The following is a 21922-nucleotide window of genomic DNA, read 5'->3' on the forward strand; positions in this document are numbered from 1 at the left end:
CCAGAGTCACGGCTTCATGACTCCTCGAGGTGGCGCCTATCAAATGAATGAGGGTAAACTGAAGGTGAAGAAAAAGAAACAGACAGGAACAGGACAGGACAGCAGGAGAAGAGAAATCACAGATGTACCGAATTCTGTCAAGTTGAAAATCTGGGCCCACTTTGGCTTTTACAAAGCTCTTGGCACAAATAAAATCGATACAGATACAGAGGTGACATTAACACACACACACACACGCACGCACGCACGCACGCACGCACGCACGCACGCACGCACACACACACACACAAACACACAGACCAGAGACACTGTCCTGCACACTAACACACACTCATACAGGCTCTATTTCTTCTGACAAAGAGAGAGTAGGTCTTACACGCTCACATACCAACACACAAACACACAAACACACGGGTAAAAACACACGTAGGGTTCATGCTTCATGAGGAGCAGAGCGGTCACCAGTTCACTGCTAATGAGATCGAACGTAAATACACACACAAACACCTACACACTGGGAATTTTATTTTCTTCTGAATTATAGCCTGAAGGTGACTGAGACAGAGACTGAGGTCTGTAACTCTCTGTCCTGAGTCTAATTTTACATAAAACAAATTGATTATGCACTAGGCACTAAGCTAAGACTCTGTTGTTATCTCTCCTCTTTTCTTACACAGTATCAAGGATCGCAGAATCACTGTATCGTGATACCATCGTTATCGCGGGCAACGTATCGTGATAGTATCGCATTGTGAGTTACTCTGTGATTCCCACCCCTGTCAGGAAAATGGATATCCAATTATCCCTCTTCCTCACTTTATGCTTGCACACCATAATATTTATTAGCGTAGTATCTGTCATGCTAAGTAAATACAGTATAAGCTTGTGTCTTCCCATGAACAAATACTTCTTCTTCTCTTTGTCACCATTCAATTTAGACCGAAAAGTAACTCTTTAAAAAAAAAAAAAAAAAAAACCTACAAAACCACTGACAGCTAACATCGGTATTATCAACTACAACAGTACATGAATTATGAATGTACTGAATGTATACTGTGTCTTATTTCAAAAACAGCCACATACAGTGTTTTGTCTATTGCAGTAGCCTTGACAGTTTAACTACCACTGCAGGTCTGCGAGCCATGTGTGTAGCTGTGATCTGCAGCCTGCATGAACACTCCCCTCTCATGAATATGAGCACAGAAAAGATGCAGGGTGCATAGTTTAGGAACATACCCCAAGCACGAGTGTCTCCGACCGTGTCCAAAACCAGTCAGCGGACCTTTCCTTGTCAATCGGAGGTCTTTGTTCATTGTCCCTCAAGCTCCAGACTCATACGAGACACTCTGGACTGTAAAGAAAACAACCTGCGCATCTTATTAAGATTCTTGAACTTTTCAACTCAGTCTGTTATTTCTCTCCCATGAATCACCAGCTGGTTGGGGATCGCCTCCATGTGGTTTTGGATTGCGACAAACCAAAACACAGTACGAATCCAGGTGAGACAAAACTGACGGAGTCAGATGGAGGACGGATCTGATTAATGCTCGCTGCCTCAGGATGCAGGGTAAACTTTTCAGGAATGTTGAAGAGTTCTTGCACCGATCTCCAGGACAAGCCTCAACAAGGCTGATTGGAGTGTGATATTTAATTAGTTTCTCCACAGGGATGGGGTAGAAAGAGAGCTTCAAGGATTTTCCACAGTTGTCTCTTCTCTCTCACTGGATTGTTGTCGCTGTAAATACACAAACTTATCCCAGATATGACATTGACTACATTCCTGAAAGGGTCTTTAGCAGCACAGCTCCAAATCTGGTGAGAAGCTTTTTCAGCAGCTTTGTTAATCTGCTTCTCTGTCAGTCACTAACTCACTCTGTTTGCAGGAAAGGGGAAGGGTTGAGTTGTTGCTGAGAGCGATGATACTGCAGGGTAGCGTCAGCGAGGGTTGACCTCTTCCTCCGGTAGTGTGAGAGCTTGCGGAGTCCCCTGAGGTCGCTGTGGGGGCTGAAGACAGCCCACCGAGTCCTCTGGAGCTGTCGATGATGCCTGTTTTGTACAGGATATCCAATAACAAGACGAATATGTAAGTTCTGGTATCAAATTACAGGGTGGTCCTTTTTTAAGCCGCACTTTCGGATATATAAGACAACTCCAAAGCAGCAAGGGTTGACCTTGTCTGAGCTTTGTGATACTGAAAACACTCCAACATTTAGAAAGTTACAGAGGAAGATTTTGGTGTGTCCCAACTTGTTAAAGGGAGATCTGACTCCCCTGTGTGGCTGGCGGGTGTTTTTGTGTCTGGCAGAGCTGGCTTGGCTCAGCCTTCGTTGACACGTGAGATCAATGGGCCGCCTGACCCGACACCCTCCTTGTGCTGCCCTGCAGCTACATAATTACAGGGGGATATTGTTAGAGTTGCTGCTGGGCAGGGTGGCAAGGGTGGGTGGGGTGGGGGGTGGGGGGGTGATGAAGGGCATGTAAGGATGCAGAGCAAAACATTTTACACAAAAGTCCCAAAGAAAAAAAAACAATCACACATTTACATAAAAACACGTATGGTAAACCAGTCTATATATCTGTTTTATGAGATTTCAAGTGTCACATAATGGTTTAAAATAGGACTGCATTTTCCACTTATCTGCAGTTTGTTATTTCAATAGAATAATAAATCCTTTAGTGTCTGAAATGACAAAACAAGTGAAAAAATGCAGATAAGAATTGTTCCTGTTGCTTGAGGAACGAGGAAGTAAAAGCTAACTATGACAAAAAGAGTCTGAGAGTGAAAAAGGTAGAAGAGGAGTGTGAAGACCAATTTCACAACTTCTCTACACTCATTAACTTTTCACACGTTGTATGATAATAAGTCAGAAGCTAAAGCATGGGGTGGTGCTTCAGCCAACACACTACTGGCTCAGAGGTGAGATTACACTCCTATCATAGACACATACACATCCTCCATCCGAAACCCGACAAGAGATTCCCAGCAATAACATCTTAACCTAAAGGAGTCAGCAGTGAGATCTCACCAATACAGAGCTGTTAAAGCCCTGTGCTTGAAATAAAGTCAATATATTCGTTGGCATGATTGTAAATTATGACATCATCAGATGCCATTCCCTGGAGAGAGCATTTATATTTTCATTCTTGACATTTTTATCACTTTCTCAAGCATTTCAAACCTCTAGAAAAAAATCTGGAACCTCTGTAGTCCTTTCTTGGTCATTTAATTATGTAAGGGCAGCATATGGCTCACGAGCAGAGATACGCGCTATAATATAGATTAAAGCTACACCATGAGAAACCAGCACCCAGCTGTCAACCATGTGCATGACTCATCAAAACTGGTCCCTTACAATACATCTGTCGTGTTTTCCCTGCTGCGGCCATCTTCTTCAGTGCTGCCATTTTTTTTTTTTTTTTTTTTTTTTTTTTTTTTTACAGAGGAGAAGAGCAGCCATTGGCAGTGAGGGCAGATCCTGCATGTCTAGCTGGTAGCACTTAAAGTTTCAAACATTTCAGCTGTGGATAGAAGGACACTTGTTGCATGGCAACAGTCAAAGCCACCACAACCACTTCCCTAACCACTGCATGAACACTGCAAAAGAGGATGCTGCAAAGAGACATAATACAACTACAACAAAAAGTTGTATAACTTGTTGAGAGGTCAGTGCATTTATGTGAAGTACATTACAATAATAACAATAAACCAAAGTATCAGTAAAATAAATAATCTGATTTAAGAGACTGATATAACAGCATAAAAACGTACAATTTTAATATGGCACATATGGATCCATAACATCCCTCCCAAATATGTCCTCCTATATATTATTTATATGCAAAACAATTGATAAATGGTTCATAGCAGACTATTCTGTAGTTGTAAGCAGATATATGTGTTAATGTATTTGTCAACAACTGGAATTCCTCCTGTAGATAACCATAAGTGGCTGTTGTAATAATATAGAAGTTCATAGGAGACATATATAATTGTTGGCAAATACTGTATATTAATTAACACTTAAAATGTCCTTGTATCTGCTTACAACTACTTTATAATGTGTTATAAACCACTTATTAAATGTAAGTATACTGCTCATAAACGCTAAACAAGAGGACTTAAAGTGTTACCCTTTAAAGGTGATCCATTTAATTAAGTTTGCCTGAGTCTCTCTACACTCATTTCCTGTCACCTCTCTGCTGTCATCTGTCAAATAAAGGCAAAATGCCCAAAAATTACAAGAAATGCCCAAAAAAGAAAAAGAGTTATACAAGGAATTAAACCCGTAATTTAAACCAAAGTACTTTATGATAATAACTGGAATAATCTGATGAATATGCAAATAAATTAACTTTAAAAACAACCTAAAGATGTAGTTTTGTCCTTATCGTTGAGTTGCAGTCTTGTTTCGGACTTTACTTAATGCTTGTTTAATCCATATTGTTTTGGTTCATGTATTATCTAATGCTGGTTTAATGTTCGTGCACTTCTTTTCTTTTTATCCTTTTTCTATTTTATTGTTGTTATTATTATTATTATTATTATCATTATCATTATCATTATCATTATCATTATTATTCCTAATCTTCATCTGCAGTCAGCTCAATTTTTTCCTTTGCTTGTATTGTCTTGTTGACACTGGGCAGCTCACAGTGACCTTGACCTTTGACCTATGATCACCAAAATCTAATCATAAGTGAGTAAGTATAAATGGACATCTGTGCCAAATTTGAAGGGATTCCCTTGAGGAGTTACTGAGATATTGCGTTCACAAGAATGGGACGGACGGACGAACAACCTGAAAACATAATGCCTCAGGTCCTCGTTGTCGCCGGCACAAAAGCATAAAAATGCATGAATATTGAAACAGCAGGCAGGAGTAAGACACAGGTAATGTGACAAACACTGGAGGCAAACAACAATGTCAGTGTGAAATGAAGCCAAACACGCGTCCTTCAATCTGCTGTTGTTTGCACTGGACTGATGGCGGTGTGAGAACTTTTGGGTGGGTGGGGGGGTCTCCCTCTGAGGTCCATGAGCAGCTGACCACACTGAGAAGTTTAAACCTGACGCGAGCGACCGGCATAATGACAACACTGAAATGTAACGATGGATGACGTAAATACACACACCGTATTTACAAGCTTCCTCATCTACAGTTCCAGGCAGACAGCCAGGCAGGCAAACAGTTACAGGGTATGGGGGAGGGGAGGGAAAGGCATTCAGGTATACTGTTTACCTGATGAAGGATGTTTTGACGTTGTATTAAATAAATTCCTGTACAGCTTTTATGAAAACTATATAGCTATGCTGGTAGCTGCTTGCTCTTTTTTTTTTTTAACTGTAATGACTTACATTTTATTATATGTATTTATTATAGCGTGTTAATATACTGTAGGTTAATGGCTGGTGTTACTTGAAGCTTTGCTCTGCTCAGTGAACTCAGATTTCAAAGGATAAAATAATTGCTCGCATTTACTCTCTGGCACATCTGGTGAAATTTGGTTAGCTTTAATTACCTTCCTCAGAAAGGTCGGTGGGAGTTGGACGGGCAGGGGAGCTGTGCTCATCAGAGTTTAATAAGAAATGTGTCGGTTGAATGTGGTTGAACAGTAACTGGATTAATGAAGAGCAATGAGAGGAAACAAAGGTGCAGATGGTGTCTGTGGTCGGCTCCATGCATGTAACCAAAATAACTCCAATGGGAATGACACTGCATCATAAGATCAACGTTCCTCTGGGTTTTCAAAGGTTCATAAAGGCCGTTTTTTTTTTTTTCCTTTTGATGCAACGTGTGAATGTATGACGAAACTGACAGCAAGGTTTAAAACCACAGGAAAAAAACAACGCTACTGTTGCAAACAGCCTGCAGCCACATGAAAGAAACCATCGCAGCCATATGGTGACAACATGTCAATGATATCAAATGACTTACAACAACATAGTTGAGATAGCTGTGGGAAATGCCCTTACTTCTCAGTATTAAAGCCCTGCTAAGATGAAAGAGCAACACTGTGAGCGTTTCTACAAAAACAATCAAAATGTTGTTAAAGCTCATTAAATAACTTTCCACAAATAACTGATTTGAACAGTTGTTCACAAACATCAGCCTATACTCCTAAAAATAGTTCTTACCGTGTGTTTAAGGAAGAGACTGAAAAATTATGGCTTAAGACAGCAGGATGATTTTCCTTCAGCGCAGCTTTCTCACCAGTTCCCTCAGTTGACCTAGAGGTCATGGTTGTGTACATGGAAAATCTACACACCATGTCACTACCCAGCAGCACGTCTTTTTCTCGCGCTGACATGGTTAGTTTCTATTTTAGAGATCAGAAAATGACTTAATAAAGTCACTCTGACATCTATAGTTGACATTCAGTTCTGAAATGACTGATAATCTCCATCAATCACATTACATCGTGGGGCTCAACATAACATTTGAGTTATTTGAGACATGAAATACCAATTTAGGCAACTCGAGCTATCAGCTAATCAGCTTTGATCTGTTCTGACGTAAAAGAGACACATGCTGCCTGATTTCAGTCATGAGGAATGAAATGAATGAAGGTGTTGCATTAAAGGTCAACACTGTATTCACTGTGGTGAGGTGTCTCTAATCTCCCCCTGCCTGTCTCCGACTCCAGGTTTTCTGTTTAGAAGTGCGTATGCTGCTATAGTATCCTTTCTCCTCACTATTTGACCTGCGCCAGGCCTGCTGAATGCAGCGATGAACACCTTAGGCACAAAACAAGACCCTCTCTTTCATCGCAAGAACAACGAGGTCCATTGAGATGACACCAGCCCCGACGTCAACAAAATCGTGACTTCCCACAGTTACCTTCTTGTCAGACAATGGGGCTTTTTTTCCCAAAGCAAACCCATGACACACATGTTGATAACGTGCACAAGCAGCTAGTGTCATACTGAGACATGCCCCATTACCTATCAGCCCCTGAAACAAATGCATGTACTTGAGTTTATTCAAGTTCAGCAGGGTCACAATGTCTAAAAGACCGAAGAAGACTTATAATCAAACTTGTAAATCATCTTATCCATGTACGACAACAACTTTCCTACAAAAAAATGTGTAATATCTTCTGTTTTAACGCTACCTGGGTGTGTGTGCCAAGGTGAAGCGCCTCTGCAGGGCAATGTTACGGTTCATCAGGAGTTTGCGGAACAGCAGAGGAGAGTGGCGGGGGGAGTTTCGAGGAGAGTCACAGGGGGACATCCTGGGGGATCCGCAGGGCGAGCCAGACGTTGACTGCGGTTTCAGCTTGATGGGCTGAGTGCTGCTGCATGGGAAGGGACCAGCCTCCCCGGAGCTTTCGCAGAGGGACTCGCTCATGCTGCCGTGCAAAGGGGGTTAAGAAAGCCCTTGTCTTATGCTGACCTCTTGTGCAGCCCTCTCAGCCCTGACAGGTAGTCCAGGTCGTCCATCTCAGCAGCATTCTTCATAAAATAACCCCCAGGTCTGTCTTGTAGTGACGCACTGCATATTCAGAGACACTTGTGGGAATCTTTAAACTCTCCTGATCCACTTTTTCTTTAGCGCTTGACAACCTTCATTACCTTTCTCAGCCGAGCTATCTGCAAGCTCTGTTGATGGACACGGACACGAGTGCAGGATTGAGCCCTCCCCTGAGCGGTAAGCTCTGTTTACATAGCACTGAGCCCTGCCTAAATATGGCCAGGCCTGAATTATAGCGTTGTTAGCTCGTATCACCGGTGATCTAGCTGTGTCCAGCACTCCCTTCATGCAGGAGTAAACTGGCAACCACCAAGCACAACAGTTTACATCTACTTTTTCTTCCTCAGTCCATCAGTGCACAAACATTAACCAGTGATTACAGCTCCGCGTGTGTGTAGACACATGCCAGAGCTGTGTGGCGTTGAGAGGCTGCAGCCTGGATAGATTTTCATTACGCTGGTCAGAGGGGCCCCAGTCTGTCTAAAAACAGAGCCCGCTTGAGATAATAGATAACAGGAACTCTGGAAATGTCACTTAAACTTTTACTCGTATCTCCAGTGAATAGTGCTTTCCCAGCGGAGATGGGGGGGGGGATGGAAAAAACAGAGATCAAGCAGAGTTTCATCTTTGACCCACAGACGGCCACTGACCCAAACCTCCTCTACCCAAAACAAAACCTTGTGAACGCAGCCAAAATACACAAACATACGTAAGTCCTAACTCTGCTTGTACCTAAACATTTCCCTTGATAAGTAGCACACTCTAAACACAAGTTGCTCTTACCTTACATACACGGTTCATTCAGTCAGTACACCTCACATGTAAACCCCAGTGTGTTTCTCATCTATTCCCAACAAACATCACATTAGACCGGTTGACACTATGTTCATTTTCAGGGATTCAGAGATCACGTTGACTGTGTGTCAGAGTTCAGCTGCATGTATGTGGGTGACAGGAGTGTTTGTCCAGATGCTTATCACTGATGTGCTTAAGATGGCAGCAGACAAAAGCAAACATGACCCTCCCACTGGAATATTTTGACTATAACTGTGATGCTTTTTGTAAGAGCTCATTAAATCTGCACATTTCTGTCTGTTTCACAACCTCCACATCAGCAAATTGATCAAGGAAACGGAGAAAATGAATCACAAGCTGAATCTCAAATATGCATGTAACTGCTTCCTTCAGTATTTAAAGAGTTTAAATGATTTAATCCAAGATCTTCATTCTTTTTGCGTTCCTCTTCACCATCTTTATAAAAGTCTTCACTGCTGCGCTGCTTTGGCACTGCAATTATCATAGATCACCTGTCGATCAAACAGTGTGACTACAATGTCCGTATGCTGGGGTGTTATGCTGATGAAGTCTGAGTTTCTGTGGGTAGTGCTCGTTCCTTTGTCTGTTCAATCGTGGCAACATGAGAGCGGCACACCAAGTGTTTAGAAAAGCAAACGTTGAAGTCCTTGTTAACAGCCTATAGGTTAAATCACTGTTATTAATGGCGATGTGACATTGGGGGCTGGTTAATGTGATTAATACTCATAACCTACAATTACTGCCTTTTAGTTATATCTCTAAAGTATCTAAAGAGGTTTGACATCCTTATGGCACAGCAGAAAATTAGTTTTTGTCATTATGTCTCTCTGTCCCTCTACATCCATTTTCATGAAGCATTAAAGTGGTGAGATAGAAGGGCTCTTGAGCCGCAGGGGCCGCCTGCCAAAGTACTGATTTAACTCAGGAGGGGTAAGGAGGGGTCACTGCAATGAGCTCACTAACAAAAACACAGCTGTTGTATGAAATGCTGCCAAATGTGACCAGCAGATGGTGCCCACGCACAAACACCGATACACACATTACTGCACACAAATATGAGAATCACCCACATGACATAAACTCAGGAAAATGTCAAATCATCCTGAGGGATTTTTGACTTGGAGAAAATCAGCTTTAGAGCATGAAGTTTTCTGGCATTTTCTGGAGGAGACGTTTGTGCAAAAACACATTTCAGCATCCTCAGCATAGGAGGATACGGTGCATTTTGAAGCTCTGACCCCGGAAATGGTCCACATCATCTGCTAACACAGTCTATCATTATGCCTGTGACTGAGTCGGAGGTTGGCTGAGGGGGAGAAAATAATTAAAAAACATAAAAAAAACTGTAGACTGCGTGGGTCCAGTCACTCAAACGGTTGCTATTATGAGTTTATAAAGGGAAAAGACGAGGTGCTGCGTCCCATGTCTTTTTTTTTTTTTAATGACTAATGCCGCGATATGTGGAACTATTTATTTGACTGAGTCACACACCCTTCCTCCTCCCACCAATAACACCAGATCAAACTCTCGCTCACACAAATTAATTTTAAAACACACGGACAGAACTTGCGGCCTTGGGAGTTGAGAGTACACACACTGCTTTATCCATTAAGCTCCAGTATCTGTAGGTGTAACTGCATCATACTGCTTGTTGTATACTCAGCCAAGGACTTTTAATAGAACAAAAAAACAGAGAGACAGAAACAACTTAACTACATAACAACCGTTTCATTTGATTGACGCACTTCTATCCTCCTAAGCCAGCAGCAGCTCCCATTGTTGCTCTCTCAAGGCTGTGTTTTTAATAAAAAGAGATTTCCTTTTAATGTGTGTGTATTTTCAGCTGTTAAACTTCCATAATGAGAGACTCTTCAGGAGCTTTGTGGTGGTGCAGTAGAAAGCAGCTTTCGCAGGCGGTGACAGGAGATTCGGAGGTTATTTGGAAGTAAGTGGATGTAGAGGTAGGCAGGAGTTCAGCAAAGAAAAAAAAACACCAAACTTTATCTGATACAGACATAACAACAAAGACAAAGGATTAACCAGGCAGTTTCTACTGCACCTTTTTCATAATAATTGTTATTTTTCTTGTAGTTTTTCAGTCATTTTGGGACATAAACCAGTAGTGAGCTGGGTGTGGTTATGGAGGTCCATGTGCTGCAGGAGTCAAAGTGACATCCATCAAACGATGCAGCGTTACATGACACAGCGAGTGTTGCACTTCATGCTGCTTAAGGCAGCGACACCTTGGTTTTTACACCTCTTTGCTGTGTTCAGTGTTCACATTATTTGAGCTTTGCCACCTTTCAAAAGCGCAACCAATCAGATTAGAGTTGACTCCAGTGCTTAGATTGGGAATTGTGTGTGTTGTGTTGTTTTTCAGAAGAAAAAAATAGTCGTTCCATAAATGACATGACAGCATGTCAGCAGTGAGTTGAGCACTGATTCTGTGCTCAACTGAGCAGTAAGTGCAGCTCAGACTAAGTATGGCGCTGTGTGTGTAAACAGCCTTAGAACTGATGATGGTTCATCAAGGAGCGGCAACTTGACAAACTGAAAGATAAACTGCATATTGTAACATGTACAGAAGATTAAGTTCATTTCAGCATCATGCTGTTGTTTACACAAAGAAATGTGAGTTTTCAGCCAAACCATCAAGGTCAGCCTTATCACAGCGAGGATTTATCTTCGGTATTAACTATTAATGTTTCCTCCAGGGCAGAATTTCATTACTGGTGGCATCTAAAACATTTGAATCTCTGCACATTCATTTGTGAACGTCTTTCTAAAAAGCATGGAGGGACACAAACATTTAGAGAGGCTGTGCCTCACCTTCAGTAAAGGGAACTTGAAGTTGCACATACTGTATGTACACAGACATTTGATCCTGAGTGAGAAACTGATGTACTATACTATTCTCTCATCACATCATAGAACAGGCTTTAGCCATCTCACTCTGTCTCTCTCTCTCTCTCTCTCTCTCTCTCTCTCTCTCTCTCCATACTGTGACTGTAAACAATGTGAAACATCCAATATAAAACTTCATTAACTTTAACCTTAGCTAACCACCATCAACAATTAGCCTATTATTGTTATGAGCTCCAAGATATCTAATCAAATATGATGAAATTAGTAATAAAATAAGAGATTACAATGTATAACCACCAGATGATTCCAGAATTGCATTACAAGGAATCAAGGCATCAACACTTAGATAACACAATGACCTCATAACCACAGATAATTACAGCTATGACCACACTGAAAACTAATAAATCAATTAGAAACTAAACAGTCAAATAACTTCACAACCTACATCATTCGTCATCTTTCCGTTCAGACACTGAGAGAGATAAATGCCATAGACGACATAATCACTCTGGGAACTCTCTCACAATAATACAATGAATAACAGCAGCAACGACAACCCTGACACTGGTAACAGTAACTAAAATGAAAATAAATATTTATTCATTTATTCGTCCCAGACGGCCACCTCTGTCGTAGAAGACAAAAAGGGAGCTACTTGAGCCACTATAGTCTTTATAATTTGCATTTTACTTTGAAAGAGGATCGCATTTCTCCACAGCACTTTAAAGGATAAGGCTGGTAGTATTCTTCATTTTCATTACTGCCAACAAATTCCATATAAAGACTAGTTATGTGTTAGGTCGTCTATCAATACTTCCCAAAGCCACATCAGGCTTTGGCTACACAGAAGCTACTTGTTCCTATGATCAATCATTAATTGACTAGTTGATAAAAGACCATAAATTGGCAACTATTATTATAATCGATTCATCGTTTAAGTTGTGAGCAAAACAAATGGCAAATATTTGATGATTGCAGATAAATTAAATATTTTGGGTGTTTTGAATTGTTGTTTGGACAAAACCAGACATTCAATGATGTCACCTTGGGCTCGAGATATTTTGATGTTTTATAGACCAAACAATTGATCAAGAATTGAATTAATCAATAACGAAAGTTACTTTTAATTGTTGCCCTAGTCTTTTCATGTGATTTGGTGTCCCTGTCAGTAAGAAAAATATAGAATATCACCGAATATATTTGTACAATTACTGCTCTCCGTCCATAATGTTCTGGGAATTTAAGATTAATCTGCAGATGAACTGCTCGTAAGTTACTTATAGATACGGCTATTGAATTAGGTGCAATGAAAAAGTAAAAGGGGGAGAAACAGATAGGATTAGGTTACAGAGTGAGGACAGACGCACAGAGCTGAGCGGTGGTAAGCGTGTCCAGATGGAATCGTCTCGTCCCAGCCAGCTCCTGCGAGGAAGAGGAGCCAGGAACATGAAGAGGCTCATTCTGGACAACTTCCTCTGGAAAAGGCCAAGAGCTGGGATCACAGCCAGCATCCTATGTTGTAGAGACTCTCCACAGGGCTTTCAACACGTTCCTGCTGATCAAATGACTGCAGATCACAAACCCCCATTTATATATCTGTCGGTGTCTGTGTTCAAATGTTACACCTTTGCTTTATAATGGCTGACTGTGGAGCAGGAATGAGCCTTGTTATGGTCCCTGACTGATCGTCTGCGTGAAACTGGAAATAACATCAAATAAATATATATTTCATACCCTCGACCCGGGCACTATTATATTTAGATTAATGCTATGTTTGTTGAGCGTACTGATTGTGCTAAATACATTTAAATTAAGGACTAGTCATTCATTAATTTAGGATATTTGCTGATTATTCAAAATGACTCATTCATCACATTTTGCAGCCGGCGTTGAGCGTTGACAGGCAATTATGATGCTAAAGATAATTAAATACCAACAAAAAAACACAATGCTGAACTGATTTCAACAAAATCTACTTCTACTGCCTCTGAATGTTTCCTAATGAAGGTTAAGTGTGCTCTGATGATCTATGAGGTAAAATAAAAAAGAATATACTAGTGGTTAAATTATTTAATTTTAAGGGGAATTGTTCATGACAAGCATCACAACATAAGTCAAATACAGGTACTGGCAAACAGGAACAAGTAATGGCAGCTATACAGTATAATATGCATGTCCACCACCGTATAATAAGGTTTTAACTTTTTACTCAAAATTTCATCAAATGTCATCCAATCTGCTTAGTCACTCAGGTGAGTCAGGGGACGCACCACGAATGACTAGAACCACATTCATTCTACGTGTGGCTGCTTTCACACTAATTTCAACAATTTGTGTTCTAGTTGTCATTAGTTCAAACTTGATTATTTGAAAAGCCCCTTTGTACACAAGGTTGACCATGCAACCTAATAAACCCTCTCTCTTAAATATATACACTTTGTAGCTAGCACTGTTTGCAGTTAGACTTTTCCTGCTGCACCCACCAACAACCACAATCCATCACACTAAACGAGCCCACAACCTGTAGGCTCTGTGAGTCACATGTCATTTCACTGGGCCCTAATTGATAACTTCAGGAAAGGATTTGCATTATATAGAAATAGCAAAGTGGTGCATGTGTGGTGGCAAACACTATTGCAACTGACATTAATGTCATTCCTACCTGCAGCTATAGTAGCAGTATAGTCACTAGTCAGTCTTGCCCATGATTATCACAAACATCTCCAGGTAATTACACGCCCTCAGTCACTTCTATCAGCAATCTCATCTGAGCTATAAGCCTGAAGTAGAACAATTCTCATCTCACAAGAGTCCACAACATGAAACACATCTGTCACACATGAGGGCCGTCCATAACGTCTTATGAAATGGTAAACCTGATGGAAACTTCTCAGCACTGTTGAGTAGTAGTTTGAGTAGGTAATTTTCAACCTGTCACTTGGACGTTACGTTTATATAAAACTAATTATACAACAGAAAATATGTTCTCAAAGAAATGTCATTTGATTGGATGGATAACATTTTCTCATGAAAAGACATGTTAATCACATCTGGCAAGTTGCAAATTAGTCTTATGACTTATCATTAACATGTTCACTGACAATGTATTTTATATCCGATCTTGCAGTTATATATCCATTTGTAGTGACAACAGCATTATTAAACATTTTGCGAACCCCAGGCTCTGGAGTGACGCCCGTAATCCACCTAAATCACTTCCTGATTACGGTGCCGTTTATAAATGTGATGCTTCATTAATTCATTTGGTTAATTCAGTCATTTGTGTTGGTAATTTCACATGAGTATACTTAATATGGTGCACTGCACTACCATATTAAACAAATTTCACTAAACTATTGGTTATTAGCAAACAAGCTTCAGCAGAACAAGGCCTGTCAATGTATCTCACTGTTTTCTCTGACCACAACTTTTCTCTTAAGGTGAGGTGACTCTGATGATGAATCTGGCAGCCAGACTGTCAGCTAGCAAAAGACCAAGACATCACATCCTTGATCGCACAGCATCCGATCTAACTGTCTGTCAGGGTCTGCTGCATCTCCTAGGCAACTGTGAGCTCCTCAACGGCAAACAGTATGTTGTTATTCAAACAGGGCGTCTGCTGAGGCTCCATCTCTACCTGGTGACCTTGCAGGCACCTGGAGCTGCAGCCACTGACCTTGTGTAGTTAAACATTGCAGGTCAGACAATAATTGTCCAGGTGAAAAGAAAAACCGCTGAATGGAAACATAAGTGATGAAGGTGAAAATATTTAGATGATGTTTCGTGTGATTCATGACTGACAAGGCTTCACAAAAACTCTAGGAGTTTGTCAGATGAGGAACCCTCCGGTTAAGGGTCCTTAAACAAACTCAGCTGAGGGAATTCAAAGATGGAGGACTACTTTTATTCTATATGGCTCAATCTCAATCACATCAAGGCCAACAAACAGGAAAGGAAGGCCATATGGCAATTAGTTTGTTCTGCAAACACTGAGTTGTTTTTATGAGAATCTGTCACTGCTTTGGTTTTCTCAGCAAACACGGCACAGCTAACACAATCAAGGGGCAGCAGTCTACAGTCACAGAGGCTCTGAGGAAGACACAATGCATGGGTGGGGGGATTCAAAACACAACAAAGACAGGGGGATGAGTCTGGGAGGAAATGTCATCTGACTCGCTGTATTTTCAGAGTAATTTAATATTTCAAAGTGTCCTGAAAGAAAAAAATAATGAACAGCAAAATTGGTTCTCTAAACAAACAGCATTTCCTTAAATTAAATTTTTGGGGTGACACATCCATCCTGCATATAATTCTTTTTTCTTACAAATTGAACAGTGATTATCAAGCATTATAACATTCTGTCCTGTAGTATGACATGCTGTGATCTAATTCTGTTCCTGTCAGTAAGAGTGTGATCTTTGTCAGCCTGTCTTGTTAAAAACATAAAAGTTATGATACTCAAGTCAAATTCTGAAGAGCATTGCAAAAAGAAATGACACCCATGTTAACAATCCCAGTCCTAATGGTCTCTCTCTTCCTCAATTCATAGCTCTGCTGTACAAAGATAGTATTAAGAGCATATAAAATTTATTTTTCTGCAAAGTTATATGACTTGTAAATGTGATGTTGTGTTTCCTTGGTAAAATCAGTCTCTTTCCTCATGTCTCTCTCTAACCAAATCTATTTCCTTTTAAACCACAAATTCAAATTTCTGCTCCTCTGTTTTTCACAGCAGGCGAGATTTCCATCTGTGAATCAGTGGACTTCAGCTCCACTACGATGACCAGTGACTCAGGGCTCCACAAAAACACATCACCTGGTGAGAAAAGACAGGCAGGGCTCCAAAAGAACAAGGACGGCCTGCACTCACTGCTCAGTCTGGCAAAAGGACAGATTCAGTGGCACAGTGGGCAGAGTTTAATATTTGTGCAGCCATTTGTGAGATTTGCTGTGTTTACCACACAGAACGGTTTCTAAATGCAATTGCTTCAGAAAGTACTACGGCCCCTTCACTTTTTGCACACGTTATTGTTTTGTAGATTCAAATTTAAATGGATAAAATCAGTCTTGACTCAATAACCCATAAAGACAAACTGAAAACATGTTTTCAGAAATTTTTGCAGATGTTTTAAAAATCAAAGAATGAAATCTCTCATTTACAGTAGCACTCAGGCCCCTGACACTCAGGGCCTGAGTGTCTAGAACTTGACTGAAACTGAATTGACTGGACATAGTTTAGAAACACCCACATCTGTGTAGACAAGAACCCAACAGTGACTCTAACAGAACCTCAGAAGTTAAGAAAAGCTTTACTGAGTGTTTATTATTGTAACCATGACGACATAGGTCCTCTAAGCCTAAGGGAATACCAATTTTAACCCAAACCACAATCTTTTCCTAAACCAAACAAAGTAGTCTTTGTTCCTAAACCAAACAATGTAGTTTTTGTGTCTTTACTTAAGCAAACCATGACCATTCCATAAGCTTAACCACATGTTTATTATTGTTACTATGACGACAAATGTCCAGTACGCCACTGCAGCTCCTATCAGGGTAAGGACAAATGATTTATATGATCAATTAAGGTCGGAGATGGGAAAATACTCAGGAACATAAATGAATAGTAGACAGATTAAGTAACTAAAAAGATGGGAGTGAAGGCTTAGTCAAGGACTGGCCAGGGCTAGCTGGTTAGCGTGCTAACTTCAGTAGATGTTGGCATTGCTTTTCACCACTGGAGACAGCTCTTGCCGAATAAAGGAATGTTTGATGCTGAACTCACAACTTTTCTTCTGGACTGGTAAGTAAACAGCTGTTGATGCTAAAGTTGGTTATGTACTACTAGCAAAATTTACAAATAGCTCCTTCAATGTTAACGATAAAACATTGTCTTTTGTAATTAATTCCACTTATTTCTGCCACCTACGATTCATTGGACTGGCATTGCTAGATTTGTTGCAGCTTCATCTGTGCTGTGACTACTTTGAGGGTTTTGGCTTTATTTAGAAACTGCATATGTTCTTCACTGCTGGGAGGTGAAATGTTTCAACACCTGATCGTAATGAAAGTAGCATCAGAATGTGTTACTTAAGCTTAAGAGAGCACGTTTACACATGTCCAATCTGCTTCGGTTACCGTTCCACTACACTGCTTCATTTACACTGCATGTTTGCTCATCAGCAGCACTGACAGCAGCCAGGTTGACTGGTGGCCAACCTTCAAGTTATCTGGGAAATTTATCACGGATATTGCATCATGGAATATATCTTACAAATGTGTCAGAGAAAATATGAAGTAGTGAGATTAAAATTACAGTTTATCTGAGCTTCTCTGGTCCTTATGTGGCAGCAGATGTCATAGGAACATGGAACAATTGTATGTGGAGAAGGTGAACAAGAAAACAAGGTGTGTACCACTAACAACACATTCAAAATATTGCTGAAAACATTACTGAGGCAGCAACCTTTGAGTGCGTTGTGTTGGGATCTTGTTTGTCTAACTCTGTTACAGTCCTATGTGATGTTTTCCATCAACTGCATTTCACCTTTTATAATATTTTCAGTGCCAACACTCTCCTTAGTGAACAGCATTAAACAGTATGCCCTGCGTATTATTCACAGAAAACAAACTGCAGTAAAGGTTAAGCATCCATTCATAAGTCACCGCAGGGAGGAAGAGCTAATACAAAACAAAGGGTTACTCATGGATGAGCAAACCTTTGACAGCCCCAAGGGTGGCGTTTCATTGATAATGTTTCAACCAGAAGGTCACATTTTTGTTTCCCATTCTGGATGAAGACCCTGGGTGAGACTGCGAGACTGACTGTCGCCAAAAGGTCAGAACATTAGGGGGCTCTCAACCTTTTGGGAGGACAATTTTTATTCCACTGGCAATTCCTCTGCCTTGAAGGTAAAGAAATACCATGACATTTGGAGGTTTGAGGTGCTACTTTTCTTCACTTGACATCTGCAACATTAACGGGAAAAGGTTTCTACATTAATAATTAATTTGCAGTTCATTAATTGATTGTATCACATATTCAAAACATTACAGAGGCATTAGAAAGATGACGACTATTGTACAGGTAGAAACACTGTCCTCCATCTCGCTTCCCAACAGATGAAAAAATTTCCTTTACTTTAAACTTTACTTTGCTGGTCCCATATTTTCCACATAATTTCCTGGCAACAGCCATCAAAGGAAAACTAACAAATCTTATTAATTCTTGATTAGATAGAAAATGGACCGCACTGAGTCTGACTTCTATGGGAACAGACATACTGTATGTTTGTGAGTATAACTGCTGAAATTTTACACAATGTGTTTTATTTGTTGGTCATTATCAGTCTAAAATATAACTACAAGTAAGTACACAATTGAACCAATATGCAGCATAAACATTAATTAAATGAATATCTATTGATTACCAAGTGGATGTATAATGTACGGCAGCTCAAAGTCATTAAGAATCAAACTTTACTGACTACAAAATTTACTAGATTTAAAAACTTGAATATTGAGCAATATTGAACACTTTTTAACACTTCTTCAATTTCCATTCGGCCTATAATTAGTACCAAATTGCACAGGCCTTTCTTGGAAATATCCTGTTTTTAAAGCTGATTTTTAGGCATTTATGAGGAAAGTTTCCAGGAAATTTGATGGAAAATATGGGAGGTATGGAAAGTTTTCTTCTGAGAGAGAAATCCTCATTTTCAAGTTTTTTAATTGCCTAAATATGCTGTTGATAAAAGTCTAATTTGTCCAGTTCATGAAAAATGCTGCAAATATAGAATCTATGTTCAGAGCACATCCTAGGTACCAGCTGTGTGATCATTTCATTCACTCATGTAAAGGAGCAATTACCCAGCAGGTTTTCAGCAGATCTCATCCAACAACATTGCTATTTGGATTATTAACAAGAAGCAAACAACAGACACAAATTAATTCAATTACGTATGAAACACATCTGATACTAAAGAAAAAAATGATTCTGTTGTGAGAAACATCAAAGTAGTCTCATTCCTTATATCACCATTTCAAACCCTTGAACCTATTTGCATTTGTAGACATGTGATGTCAGACAAATGTTGAGAGAGCTCAGTGCTACATCTAAGAAAGTTGTGTCTCAACCAGCTAAAGCCGTAATGAAAACGAAGTCCAATTATTCAACAAGGTAATCAGCTGTTAAGCCGTTTTGTTCAGGCTCAAAGTTATGCATAACTGAGGGTGTGGCCACTTTGAGTGACAGGTGGGTGAGTGTATGCGTACGCCACAACCCGTGATGCACCGAAGCCCCGGCTCCACACACGCCCCACCTCTTTGCCCACTTTTGGATCAACCAGGAGTTAGGTGGAGTCAGGCACTGCCAAAAAGGTAATAGTGGAGCAGCCCACTCTGAGCATGAAAACAGTTCTTCAGAAACCTATGGGTGACATCACATCCATCCATCTTTACATACAACTTATGGTGCCAACCAACTCGTTCACTGCCATGAGCAAATGTAATGGTTCATTCATTTCAAACAGTTTCCTCTAAACATAACCCAGCCAGCGACTGCCTCCATAACGTAACTGGGCAAACAGGTTATTATTATATGAACATACTGTAATTTCTAGGAGACAAGGTTGGTTAATCAAACACATCATAACAGGACATAAAGATGATAACACTAATTAGAACAAAAACAGGACAAGGAATCATTTTACTAATGACATTTCCAGCCGCTAATGACAAGGCCACCAATGCAATTATCAACTCATCAGTGACAAATCCATGATTTAGATATTTCCAAGCAATCCTTGGTAAAACCCATCCTTAACAAGGAGCACAACCACAGCTTCTGCCACACCACCTGCCACTGTTTGCGCACCATGTGACAGATACTCAGCCATGGGTTCAGCGCAGCAGCTGTTGGCACTCCAGTCGAGCAGTTTTCCAAGACTTTACAACATCTTAACACGCTGCAGGCCGGCAATGCCAAATGGAACATATCCAATGTTTTTCAGGCTTTATGATTTGAAGAAGTGTCAGTAGTTCACTGGAAAGGAGGCTTCAGGAATTAAGATTTGTGTCTTCCTTCTTCACGGCTCAGTCTTAAAAATGTTTCTTTGTGTAAGCTTGATTCGGTGTTCACCAGATCCATGTAATGTCTGAGAGTGTTGTTCTGTGATGGAGATTACAGTCAAGTGTGTGTGTGTGTGTGAGAGAGCGTAAATAAGAAAAAAGAAAAGCAACAGACTTCCCTCAAGAATCCCAAGAGACACAAACAGCCAACACTTAGACTTAGAAACTGAAGCCACACACACACCATTAGCTACCTCGGCTCTGGTGAGATGTTTACGCTGTTTGGGGCCAGATTGCAGTAATTCATGTTGTACTTCATCCCTGCTATAGGAACCATTGATTTCGTCATTATTGTATCATATGTTGTTTGTAGTCCAATGCCAAGTTAACAGTTAACAGTCTTCAGTTAATAAAATCTAAATCTGCATTTTGTGTGTAGGAGATTTCCCAGTGGTCTCCATTTGTTAGACCAGAATGGACAGAATTTAATTAGAGCTGATCAACAGTATCTCAACCAGGGGGCACGGCTCGGCCTTCTGTCCACTGTTTACGATTTACACTTTAGTCGTGGGTATTTTAACATACAAATCTTACCTAACGCTTCTTTAATTCTGTTAGGAACAAATGAAAACACAAATTATTACTTTCATCAAATTATAACAATCTCTTGAGGCAGAGGGCGTCAGGATGATCACTATTCTAGTGCAAAGCAAACATCACAGAACCGCTATGAAATGAATTTGTGAATACCACAGATTTCGGTTGAACAGTTTGACACAACCCTCCGCATTCAGCATTTTAGAAACAGTTAATTATTGGTTTGGTTGAAGAGTCTTTGAGTGACATTTTTCCTAGTATACAGCAGCACAGGGCGGCCTCATATTGTTTCAACACTTTGTGTAATAGCCATATGATCAGTGCAGAAACCTCAAATAAGATCAGGGAGCATCACCCATTTTGTTTTTGTCTTTTAGATTTTACTCACACGGCCACGACAAGTTTTTTGTCCCTTTCTCACAGCAAGACATGAGATGGGGGCTATTTATCTTCTCCTCCATGATCTCATTTGTGTCTGACAATTAAACTGACGTATCGCAGTTAATTTGGCAATGATATAATGATGATGATGATTAACGTGCTCTAACACAATCAGGTTCATAACAGCGACAGGGAGATGACTGTTGCTGCAGAGGTGGCCAGGTCTTCCTGCTCCGGCAGGAAGATAAATCACATTTTCTGCTTGTTTCTGAGTAATCAGCATCGAGATTCCCCGTGACTCAACACAACAACAGATGTGTATTGGTGTGATGAATCAGAGTCATTATGTCGACCGCCTCCTGTTTGCTCCTGGAATGGATCTGTTTTCTTTGCTTCTCATATTACTGGTCAAACTAAAGCAATTACAGATATTACAGATTTATTGTTTCTATGTGAGGTGGTGAGGAGGGGGAGGGGAGGGGGGTGAATAGGTGACTAAGCTGTTACTAACAAGCAATGCAATCAGCAGGTGCAGTGGCAAGTATCCCCAAAGCAGCTGCATTTCAATTAATTGCAGATGTGGTTCACAAAACCAGATGTTTCTGTCAGTGCACAGATAACTGTCAGTCTTCTTTTTGTGCTCTTCTTTGTGTAGTCTTCTCTGTATGTAAACTGCATAGTTGACTGGCTTTCAGCACCCAACGAATGCACTATTATTAAAA

The 21922-nt window shown here is 40.4% G+C and overlaps 1 protein-coding gene across 1 annotated transcript in view; it reads right to left on the reverse strand.

Annotated features, from left to right (window-relative positions):
• pde4c (phosphodiesterase 4C) overlaps nt 1-1318 on the reverse strand; it is a 48501-nt gene extending 47183 nt beyond the window's left edge. The window contains exon 1 of the mRNA XM_022748715.1: nt 1237-1318. Coding sequence (XP_022604436.1) covers nt 1237-1313 — 77 coding nt within the window. The 5' untranslated portion in view covers nt 1314-1318. The remainder of the gene's footprint in view (nt 1-1236) is intronic.
• Nucleotides 1319-21922: the final 20604 nt, after the last annotated feature.

This window comes from Seriola dumerili, unplaced genomic scaffold (genome assembly GCF_002260705.1).
Source record: "Seriola dumerili isolate Sdu_G_001 unplaced genomic scaffold, Sdu_1.0 BDQW01000002.1, whole genome shotgun sequence".
NCBI classification, from domain to species: domain Eukaryota; kingdom Metazoa; phylum Chordata; class Actinopteri; order Carangiformes; family Carangidae; genus Seriola; species Seriola dumerili.